The following is a 12,163-nucleotide window of genomic DNA, read 5'->3' as shown; positions in this document are numbered from 1 at the left end:
TACTTTTGGATAGAATTTGTGTTTAAAAAAAAAAAAAAAGATCACAGAAAATATATTAATTATGCAAATCCATTAGTCTACAGAGTGGAGAGACTGAGGTGTTTCCATTTTCAAACACTGAATCTTTAAACATTTAAAGACACATTGATGACCAAGAGCCTCTTCTAGAAGATTTAGTGCTTCATGTGCTGATTTCAGGCTCAAAATATTCACTGACTTATTTTCTTACACAAGAATGTAACAGGACCACAAACTCTATTTGTACACCAGTCTAGAATGTTTAACGAAAAATGCAAGATTAGTCCAAGACTAATTATGTGTTAACACTAGATGCTTTCTCCATACTTAACAGATAATTTTTAAGTGCTTAACGATCAACATGTTTAAGTACACACATCTGTAGCCAAAGAAAGGGCAGGATGAAACACAGGCAAGATGGAGTACAATCCTCAGTACTATTGATTTGGAATTTAGTCACCCCTCTGAAGAAAGCAGTATCTTCTATCTAGGGACTGAAATATGATATACTTTATAAACTTGTCTATAAGATTAGTTTTTAGGGATAGCCTATATTTGATGAACTCTGTGGTTGAGCACAACATATTTTTTTAAAGTAAAGTTTTCATTTGATGGCTGTTAGTATATTTAGAACTCTCATAAATGCTGTTGGAAAAAGCAAATTGATTTGAATTTATTTTTCAGTATTGGCTCTAATACCACACTTTCTGACTAAACCACTCAATTATGACTTTTTTTTAAGAACAAGAAAAAGACATAATCTAGAATTGAGGAGTTACCCAAGCTTGCCTCTGACAAAAATGACTACCATTGTGGAAATGTATTTTATTGTGTACTGCAGTCTGAACTCTTTAACTAACTGGGTGCTTACACCAAGAGTAGCTCAAAAGCTGTTGCTTATTAGACACAGCAGATCACACCAATAACTCAATATTGTGTTAACCACTTCAGAAATTGACTCAGTTCTTCCAATTTGTGGTGGGTGGTTTTTGTTTGTTTGTTTGTTTTTAAGATCCCTCTGAGTTTTGGTAAATTTAGCAAAGGTGTTGTGAGCTAGGTTCTATCTTCTAGCAACATTTTCATCACTCATAATCCTTTCTCATAATGCAGCATTTTACAGGCTCACTTTATGACTGGAATGCCCTGCTTCTAGTCCAGAAGCTGCCACTTGAGGAGACATTTAAACTTATTGATTATATGTCAGTTGCATTTTCCCCCTATAAGATCCATCTGAATTTTATTGGCTCAAGTGGATTTAAAATGGGGAGCTCAGTGCTCAGGTGCAAAGGAATGCATTTGGGGACTCTGAATTTCGACTTTGTCACGCTTCTCAGCATGCTTATTGGCAGCTGTGTTCCTTTTTAAATTACCCAGGGGAGATAGACACTTCACAGTATTCAACCTGAAGTGCTACCTCAGCCCTTTCCAGCTAGCCAAAGAATAGAAATAATAATAATAATAAAAAAATCATGGTGGGAGTGAGTAAAGGGAAGGTGAGAATTTTATAAAGCTCTCCAAAAATGATTCAGTTGTAATGCTTTTTATATTTTGCACCAATGACGAACCAGCTGCCTTGAGATATTGATATTTCTAAGCTATCGTCACATCTTTATTTTGACTTTATGTCCAAAAACTGAAGGTCAAAGGAATTGATTTACTTTGATCAATTAAAAGATCTACCTTGATTTAGCCACTTCTGCATAAATTTTACCCTAGGTGGGCTCATTTAGTCACACTCACATCTTTGTATCTGCTCAAATTGAGTGGAAATAAAACACATATTCTTCAGTTTCAAAGACATGCTTAGCTCGGAGTCATAACGGCATAGACTGAGAAGAAGGAGACTACCTTGTATCAAAACAGGGAAAAATAGGATGTTTAACTGTAGGTCCCTGGAAATCATTTCAGTCTAGGCATTCGTTGTAGATTGTACCAATGACAGATGGGAGGGAGGAAGAACAGGACTCTGGAATGAGCCTGCCTGGTTCCGAGACTCATCCCCATCACTGTGTTTCTTCAAGTAAGTTACATACTTGTCCTATGTCTCCATTTTCTCATCTGTAAAATGGGGAGGTAATGTTATGGCCCTCATAGAGTGCTTGTCAAGATTACAGGAGATAAGCCATGTAAAATGCTTAGCACAGTGCCAGGCATATAGGATGTATTTACTAAATGGAAATGACTTTTGCATTCTTCATTATGCTAAAAAGAAGAGAGGAGCTCATTGTGAAATTTTAAAAATCTCTTTATTGTTTCCCCCAAATGACACAAGTCTTTAATCCTTGGAAGAGATTATGACAGATTTTCTAGTTATGGCATTATGGACCTTTCAGAAGTGATACTTGTAAAAACTGTGCACATTGGCTCTAACTCAAACTAAGGATCCTGACCTTTTAAAGATACAGATGCCTTGTTGTTCCTCCTGTCTGGGCCTAAGTATGCTTGGAGCCCTAACACTTCTGTAAACCAGGAGACTGGAGGAAAAGGCATAACTTTCACATGCAGAATGCATGCTGCCACCTCAAGTTTCATTAATTTATATTACTGAATAGCTTCAGAGGATGATAAGCTCTGTCTATAGCAAATGACTTTATATACAACCTGTTACAGCCATGAAAGGAGAATGATTATATAAAATATATTATATAGAATATTAAGGGACGTTGAGGGACTGGATGTGCTGGGGAGGGGAACAGGTGATGTTCCGTGCTGGTGAGTTTAGTTAGCAGTAATTGGCAACAGCCCAGGGATAAAAGTTTTTTTTTTTTTTTTCAACAAATTATCTGCTAAGATACACTTGGCTCCAGCTAAGGTTCATGTTATCTGAGGCTGATATTAGGCACATGCTTATTGGGACCTGTAATAAGGCAATATAATAACTTGGGTGGGTTTGGGGGATTAGTCTATTTTTGAGGCTGAGTTAGATTGATCAAAATTCAGTCTATTTGTCAAAATGAGTAGCTTCACTGGAGTGTGCACAGGGTGTGTGAGTCGTGGCACATCCAAAAGGGAGTAGATATGAAGGTTAGTGCACTCCCAGACAGGCATTCTGAGCTGTCATAAGACTACTTCACAATCTGAAAAATTGCTATTCTGAAAAAAACCTATGCCTACAAGCCCTAGGCCTGCATGATATTCCCAACTTTACTCTCAAAATCTCTGAAAAATGTACAGTCAGACCTCCTCTTGCTTCACATTCCACTGTGCCTTTAACTTTCATCATAAATCTATTCTCCAGCTCATTTCACCGAGAAAAATACTATGCAGATTTGTTGATTGTGTAACAAAAAGAGAAGATTAAAGCATCAGTTTGTTTCCATTAAAGCAATTATTTAATCATCTTATCATCTCTGTCAAGAATAATTATATTAAAAGACTTTTCCCCAGACTTCTGAATTAACAATGAAGAATTCAGACCATCTCTTACTCTCTGAACAAAAAGAACGCAGCTAACCAGGTAATGCATTTAAAAATCATTTCTAGCAATGGTGACCGGACAGTCATTTTGCAGTAGTTAAATTTAATAACAGCAACTTTTCTCCTGATTAGCTTCACATATAGAAACACAGGAGCCCGGACTGGGCATCTGACAGATGGTGGCAGAAATACACAGTGCAAAGAAAGACGAAAGAGAAGCAACAGCCACTTGTGATTACAGCTTTTCATGGCATGCTAGGACTTCATTTAGTGATCTGAATACTTTTTCTAAATTCAATTCTTTTAGTGTGTGCATCCAATCGTAGGGGAAACTCATTCATTCTACATACAGCTATAAGACCTTATGAAGCTAGCACCTTTCAGCACAACATATAATATTTGGTAGCTGTGGATGGAGTTTAAGTAATTCTCACTCTGACACTGACGAAGAAACTTTAATTAAAATGGTAAGCAGGTTGCAGCACAATGAATGTATTTAGGATATTAAACACTCCAAAGATGGGGGGTAGGGTAGAATGACATTACATTTTTATAAAGCAAATATAAGTTTGCTTAAATAGTTTCCTTACTATGTTCCAAGAAACCCAGCACATACTTAAACAGCTAAAGTAAGCATTTCACTATCAACACAGCCTCTTTGGTTTTTAAACATACAAATCATAAGAAAGCAAAGTCAAGAAAAAGAGATATTACCACTAAAGACTTAAAAACTGATATTTGGAAAGAAAAGTGTACAATCCAAATGTGCCTATGGAGACACACACATGCACACACATATCCCCACAGCCAGCTGTAAATCAAGATAGCTGCAAACTTACCGGAGCAAATATCACCATACACATTTACAAAAGAATTGATAATCCAACTTCCCTCTCCTGAAAGAAAATAGAGGTTGTCTCATACTAAAAATAAAGCTTCTCTGTCCACAGCACCAGCCACTTGTCCCTCTTTTTATGAAGCAAAGAAGGAGAAGAAGAAAATCAATGCAGAGGGAAAGTGAGATGTTATACCAATCAGATAGCAGCTTCAGCCTCATTTGCAGAGAGATGGCAAAACGGTCATATTATTAGATGGTGACAACCCACAGCTGAGTACGGGAACCTGATACTCCCCTCTGGTGAACGCCGCCTGCTTGGTGGGGAGGTGGCTGCCACCATGGTGAGCTCCCACACTTGGCTCTTGGCTCACAACTGGAAGTGCAGGACTGCTTTGCACAAGCAGGCTGCATCACCAACAGAGGCACCATCTCCTCTTTACTCTGCCAGCCCCCTCCTCCTGCAAGCACAGTGCTTAAAAACAAACTAGATTTTTTTTTTTTAAAGCCAGAATTTTGTGTTTTAAGGGTATGGGGAAAAATGATGGTTTTATAAAATCTTATGAATAGATTTGCATAGATTAAGTAAACATTGATATGTTTGTTAAAAAAAATTGCCCTTGTTTTAACGTAAATGCAGAGATGTTATGCATAATCCCCATTTGGGAAATTCATACACTGCCCATAAATAATCATTAAGGTGATGTACTGGAAGACAGGCTTTTAAGACTCTGGCAACTGTAGAAGGGACAGATTACAACTTGGTTGCTCACTCATCACAGGAGTGTTACTTAAAGACGTCTCCTGCAAAATCTCAAAATTAAAAAGGTTTCAGATGCTTAAGTGCAATCTGGATCTGTTGTTTTCTTCAAATAAACCTCTGTAGGAAAGAGTTGAGCTCGACTACTTCGAAGGGCCCAAAACATAGCACCTTGAGGCAATGTGTGTTGGGGGCGTTTGTACCAAGTTCTTGGAGAGGCTGCCACAGGTGACATGTTCTCACCCTGGCATCCTGAGGACAATTTTTCCCCAAGGTGGATACCACAGCACAGGGAAAGGACGTCTGTCTTTGGGTCCCCACTCAGTGCAGGAATGTTGTCAGGTTGGCTGAGAGGTCTCTGCTTTATCTTTTGTGCAGCTGGTGATGACTCAACTGAAATGCACAGAGGCTGGTCACATTTTTTATAGGGATTAATTTGTTGTTAATTTGGAGTCACTCGAAGTCTTTTATTGCGGTCCCTCTCTCTGTGTCTCGCTTTCCTTCCTATCTCTATCTCTTTGTATCACTCTCTCTCCTTCTCTCTCACGCATGCGCGTGTACACACACACACACACACACCATCACTACCATATCACAGCCACCACCATCATCTCTCTCTTACTCCCTTTCTTCCTTTTCTTATACACATAGTAACAACTTGGTGGATAGGGGGAGGTTGGGGGACCAAACAAAACAACCAAAAAACCATAATGAGGAGTCAGGCAACTTGGGTTCTAGTCCTGGTCTCCCACTTACTAGTCATGTGACCTGCGCATGAGCCTTAGTTTCCCCTCTGTAAAATGGCTACACTTATGCCTCTATGAGGCATAAGCGTAGCCTCATAGAGCTGCACTCATAAAGCTATGAGTGGGAAGGTGTGGGGAAGAAATGAGCACTGGGCAAGGCAGTGCTTTCACCTACACTACACACCTGCAAACCGGGCTCAGGGAGTCCAGATCCCTTTCTCCTCCGTCTCCTTTGATTGGCTTGTTTCCTACGCCTGAGCTTTTGGGATGCTTACCAACTCTTCAAACTGTATATGCCCAGTGGCCCCTTTGAAATTCTGATAGGAACCTTTTCCTCCCCACTTCCCTATGGCCACCACTCACCTGCTTATTGACAAATCTCTGCACATCAGTGAGAGAAGTTACTCAGGGGAGTAAATTAAGCAAGTGAACATATCTGAAGCAGGGAAAAAAAGGCTTACGATCACCAGGCATTTAAGTGAGCACTCAGTAGGCATTTACAGAATAAATAAATGAAGGATTGACTGAAAGAATAGTGTCCCTGTGCTGAAGGCCACAGTTCCTCCAGGTGGCTGATAAGGGGCAGAGTTAGAGTAGGGTCGAAGAGGTGGCAGTTTCCAGCAATGCACCTGTAGGGTAGAACCATACTTAATTGTTTCTTCAGGGAGGCCAGTGAGTAATTCTCATTGGCTTTGAATATTAAGAGCCCTGTTGCAAGTAAAAGTAAAAAAGTTCTGTCTTCTACATAATAATAGTGAACATTTCTTGAATATTAACTCTGTGCCAGGTACTATTCTAAGTGGGTGTTTTTGGTATATCATCTTATTTGAGCCTTACAAAACTTCAGGTTACAATTTTTATTCCAGGGTATAGCTGAAAAAAACAAGACCCAAAGAGTTAAGTAACTTATCTGAAAGTACACAGTCAATACCTGGTAAAGCTAAAATTCGAGCCTAATTGTATGCCATTGCCTAAGCTATTAACCACTCTGTTTTGGACACCACATGATGGTACTTATACTTTTATTTATTCAGTGTACAGGGTATGACAAATCCACATTTGGATGCATGGACCCCACAGTAACTTCTCAGTTGTCCCCATTATGCAGATTTGCACCAGAGATTAGAACTTGCTGGTGTAGAAGGAGCCCATGAGATCCACACTCAGGCCCTGCTGGGTTCTGTATGGACTTGGGCACTTTATCTAACACTTGGGAAGATAGGAGGTGTGAGGCTCGGTCTTGGGTTTGCTAGCGGTTTGCTCTGTGACCCTGGGTGTGTCCCGGAATTTGTCCACGTCTCTGTTTTTCTCATGTTTAAATTGAAGGATTTCCACTGAATTATCTCTAAAGGGCTTTCTGGGTCAACTTTCACTAGATAAGATTCTAAGGCTAATAGGCAGATTCTGACCTGCTGGTTGGGTTAGCTCTTCCTGCCTCATATATTTTTTCCAGATAGAGCATTAACATTCTCTAAGTCTGCCCTGCTACCACCCTTTGGTCACCTCTCTGTGGACCACTGCAACAGGCTCCCTTTAGGTCTCACTGCTTTCACTCTTACCCCTAGAAATCTCTATTACCCATGTTGAGCCATTTAAAGCATAAATTAGATCATATCAATCATCTGAGAAAAGTTCTTCAATAGCTGTCCAGTAGGTTTACAGTAAGTAAAACCCAAACCCTTTCTCATGCCTTTAAAGTGTTATGCAATCTACCTTTCATCTATTTTTTTTTTTTTATTTAATTCCAACCCTCTCCTTTCCTACTCTTCAGCCACACCCACCTTCTATGCCTTTGTACTAGCTATTCTGTCTGCTTGGAACATTCTTTCCTCAGATCTTTTCCTGCCCTCTCTTCCTTTGCCATTCAATTGTTAGTTCTACTTTCTGTTTCGTAGAGGGTCTTTATTCCCCAACCACCTAACTTAAAAACATCTTTCACTTTCTCCAGTAACTCCTTTTTTTATTTTTGCACTTTTATTGCCTGACACCTTCTTGCTTATTTATTTATTCATTTATTATTGACTATCTCCATTTACTAAGACGTCCACAAAAGCAGGAAACTTGTTTGTTTTGCTTAATACCATATCCTTGGTGTTTCAGAGAGTACCTGCCACATAGCAGGTGTTCAATACATGTTTGGTGGAAAAATGAATGAATGATGAAATCAGTGAATCAACATGAGAACAATTTAGGTTTGAGATGGTGGTAAAGAAACCTAATTTTTTCAAAGGAGTTTAGCCTTGAAATGCAGAACAGATGAATAAGGGCAACTGATTCATTCATACTAGCAGATACAGACTGTTTTTACCTCTTCATTCAAAGAACATTCTGGAAGGATTGCAAATTTCGGTGTCATATTGATTTAATGGGAAACCATGTCAAAGATGGTGGAAAGCTCCTTTTGTAAACTATACTGATCAGTTGTTTTTTTAGAAGCTTGGGTTCCCAGGGTTTTGTTCACCTAGGCCCACATAAAGCAGCTGATTTTTGGATACTTGCCCATATATTTGTCATTAGAGAAATAATCTTGTCAGCTAGCCACTTAGACTGTCCTAACCTTCCAATTTATCAGACAGCTCAGACAGTCGGCTACCACTCTCTATCACAGAATTGGAACTGACAAAAATAAAGCAATATGCCAATATTTGATAGTTCTTGTTTGAAAAATGATATTCACATTGTTGCTACTGCCTTTAAAATAACATTTATCCATTATTAGATTATTAAAAATAGAAGTACAATGTTTTCTAAGTCAAGTATTTACAGAGAAGGTTAAGTAGATTAAAATAATCTGTGATTCTCTGAAAACCTCATTAGCAATGCTAATTTCTAATATGGTCAGAGCTTCAACTGTGATCTTTCAGTTGAGCAATGGCCTTCAGACAACTTCAAAAGAATTTTATTTTTCCTCTGAATGGAAAAGCTTCTCTCCCCTTTGGTGGACACACCTTCTGGTAAATGCAACAGTTCCTTTCCCTTAAAGCCTCTATTTCTAAACATCTGGCCTCTCAAAAGGGGTCCTTTCAGGCCTGTCTGCTGGCCAGTGGGAGGCCTAGCTTGCTAAGCATTTAGCAAACACTGAGAGGAAAATTCCAGAGCCAGAGGATTTCTTCACTGCAGTAGGAGAAAGGAGGTAATCAAAGATAAGGCTACTTTGACCGTACTAATAAATGACCAAGAGAGTTAGCCAAGCCTCTTCCATTTTGCTTCAGGAACAATTTCAGCTCTTTCAAGCTATAGCAGTGAGAGCACTTACATCCAATTCACTTATGGAACAACCTTGAAATCTTTAATGGTGCCTTCCTTTCTCTGACTGAGCACAGCTCCTAGCATGGGTAAAATGCAATTTATTGTGATGTGAGCAGGTATATAGAATCAGGGCAGAACTTTCTAGGCCTCTTATCTTTTATTTTTCTTGTAAGAGAAAGTTGTTTTCTCCAACACTGTCTCTTTTCTTTCTCAAATACTAATGAGATAAAATAATATTAATATCACTTGAACATTTATTAGATCATTAGCTTTCCTCAGTAGGGTTCAAGTCTGTCTGAAAGAATTCTACAGTGAAGCTGGGAGGCACAATAGCTCAGGCCTGTGGTCCTGGAGCATAAGGTAGCAGAGGCTAAGAGTTCGAGACCAGCCTGGGCAACATAGCAAGCACTCATCTATATGACAGTAAAACATAATTTTATTTAAAAATTTCTACACTGAAGCTGAAAGGAGAAGGAAAAATTTGTGGATGCAAGAAAAGCTAAGGAATATAGTGGAACAAGATTGAGAAAATTAGGATATTTGGGTGGAAATGTAGTCACGCTTGGGAGATAAAAGGAGAGAAAATGGTAGTTAAAATAACAGGTAAAAAGTGTTCAAGACATATTTTCTGAAGACCATGAGTCTAAGCTCTTCAAGGACACAATATCTCACTTATCCCTGTATCCTCAGCCCAAAGCAAAGTGCCCAGCACAGAGCAGCCAAGCAATGACTATTTGCTGAATGAGCGATAAATAGAATTATTTGGAGATAAAATATATATGGTTAAGCATGCTCCCCTTTAGGCAGACATTGTGCTGGAGAGCTTTTGTTTGTCCCTCTAGAGTCACTCTCCTGTCTACTCTGTGTCCCAGCAGGCTGAACTAATGGACTCCATCAATGAGCTCCCTTTCTCTGAGGCATCCTAATGGGAGGTGCTAATAATAAGAAGTACTGCCAGGAAATTAGAGGGTGAGAGGAGACTGAGGTCAGGGTATTTATTCCCTTAGCATCCCCGATGGGTCCTTAAGTTGGCTATGTTCCTCTAGCGAAGGCCACAGGTGCTGTGAAGTGGCCCTTTCCATCCATACAGCTTCTTTCTCTTTCTTTCCTTCTTTTTCTTTCTTTGTCTCCATTCCTCCCCTCCCCTCCCCTCCCTCCCTCCCTCCTTCCCTTCCTTCTTTCCTTCCTTCCCTCCCTTCCTTCCTTCCTTTCTTGCTTTTCCCTTTCTTCTTTCTTTTTCTCTCTCTTACTCTTCTTTCTTTGTCTCTCCTTCCTTCCCTTTTCTTTTTTACTTAAACTTTGTTTACCTCTTTTCAATTTGCCCCTTCAAAAAACTCCCCTCAATCACTCTGTTTGAGTGTGCCAGCTATTTCCTGTCTGAAACCTGACTAACACAAACAGGCGGATTCTAGTTCCAGCTCTGTATATTACTACCTGTGTGGTCTTGTCACTTGCCCTAACCGATCAAATTGGGTGCTTGTAAACTAATGCATACAAAGTATTAAGTGCATACCAAGCATTTAACATCTAACAACAATAAGAATGACAGTGATACCCTTTGCCAGCATGTTTGTTTGATAGAGATAATGCACATGCTCTTTTATTTTGTCTCTAAAGGAAAGAGCTGTTCATGTTTTAGAAAGAAAAGGGGCCAGGCACAGTGGCTCATGCCTGTAATCCCAGCACGCTGGGAGGCCGAGGTGGGCAGATCACTTGAGGTCAGGAGTTTGAGACCAGCCTGGCTAACATGGTGAAATCCCATCTCTACTAAAAATATAAAAATTAGCTGGGTGTGGTGGCGGTTGCCTATAATCCCAGCTACTCAGGACGCTGAGGCAGGAGAGTTGCTTGAATCTGGGAGGCAGAGGTTGCAGTGAGCCGAAATCGTGCCACTGCACTTCAGCCCCGGCAACAGAGCAAGACTCAGTCTCAAAAAGAAAGAAAGGAAAGGGAGAGGAAAAGGAAAATCCATACTGTGTTGAGAAAGATTTAACAGTCTTTCCCCGCTGGAATATCAGGGAGTATGGAAATGACATTGAGGCACATGTCTTGAAGCAAAGAAAGATTTGTTGAAAATGGTTTTGACTATTGGCATTTCTGAGTATTCAGAGTACATGGGTCAATCCAGTCAGCCTATCAATCAGGTGCATGAAGAGTTGCTTCTTTTTGACGCTTGCTGGAGGGCTGTCCATGGATTCCTGGATGTTCATCCACAGGCCCTGGATCTCAGGCAATAATTCCAAATCTATTAAGTGCTAATTACCCCCTCTGCTTTCATTTCTGTCCTAATTAAATACTTCAAGCCACTGGAGGGGCTGAGTCCCTTTAGAAGCTCCCTAAATGTCCCAAAAAGACTTTGACTCAGGAGACAAGGTGGCTCAGATATCGCATATCATGTCTAAAACCCACCTGGGGGCTCACGTCCTCAATAGGAAACAACAATTCTCAAATCCATGAGAACTTTGTTAATATTCTAAAGTAAAAGGGCAACCATTCATTCGCCTAAACATTTCAATTCTGCAATTGTTTATGGCATATGTGTTATATGCCAGGCACATGCTAAACTCTGTGGATACAGTGGTGAAACGGGTAAACATGGTCCCTGCTGAAAGGAACTTAGAATCTTTCTGAGTAACTGTGCAAGTCAGGACCTTATGGGCCTGGTATATAAATAATGCTCAATACATATTGTTATATGATTGAGTACATAATGCTGAATTACTCCGACATATTTCTTAATTTTAAAGCTTAAGTATATGAACATATTGGCCTAGACTTGCAATGTTCAAAATGTAAACTACAACCATCAAATATTTTGGTAAAATTTGTGAATATGTGAGAATATAGGTGGTACATTCAAATAACCAAATCATCTCAGCTTACAATGTAATTATAGGCATAATATTTAACAGCTCAATTTTTAAGCTGAATGCCAGGAATTCCACGGAGATGCTCCAGGGCACACCATGGAGGTGGGAGGGTGTGCTAGGGGCAGCCAAAGGAACCAGGGTTCCACATCCCTTCTCTGCTTCAACCAGGCCACTCCACTGTTTTCTCGATATCCCAGGTTTCTGAACATGATTGCATTTGAACAAAATGTTTTGGATCTTAAAAGAAAAACTGTGGAGAACCACTCAT

At 39.7% G+C, this 12,163-nt stretch overlaps 1 protein-coding gene across 2 annotated transcripts in view; it reads right to left on the bottom strand.

The window, feature by feature from the left end:
- The window catches only part of SYNPR (synaptoporin), a 330,920-nt gene that overhangs the window by 167,480 nt on the left and 151,277 nt on the right, over positions 1-12,163 (bottom strand). Inside the window, exon 1 of one of the 2 annotated variants that reach the window (XM_005547525.4) lies at positions 4,275-4,432. The exons of the other annotated variant lie outside the window; for it this stretch is intronic. Within the exon in view, the coding sequence (XP_005547582.1) occupies positions 4,275-4,298 (24 nt within the window). The 5' untranslated portion in view covers positions 4,299-4,432. Of the gene's footprint in view, positions 1-4,274; positions 4,433-12,163 lie in introns of those variants that run through there. 2 annotated transcript variants of the gene reach the window in all.

This window comes from Macaca fascicularis, chromosome 2, assembly GCF_037993035.2.
Source record: "Macaca fascicularis isolate 582-1 chromosome 2, T2T-MFA8v1.1".
NCBI lineage: Eukaryota > Metazoa > Chordata > Mammalia > Primates > Cercopithecidae > Macaca > Macaca fascicularis.
This window is presented reverse-complemented; position numbering and strand designations above follow the sequence as displayed.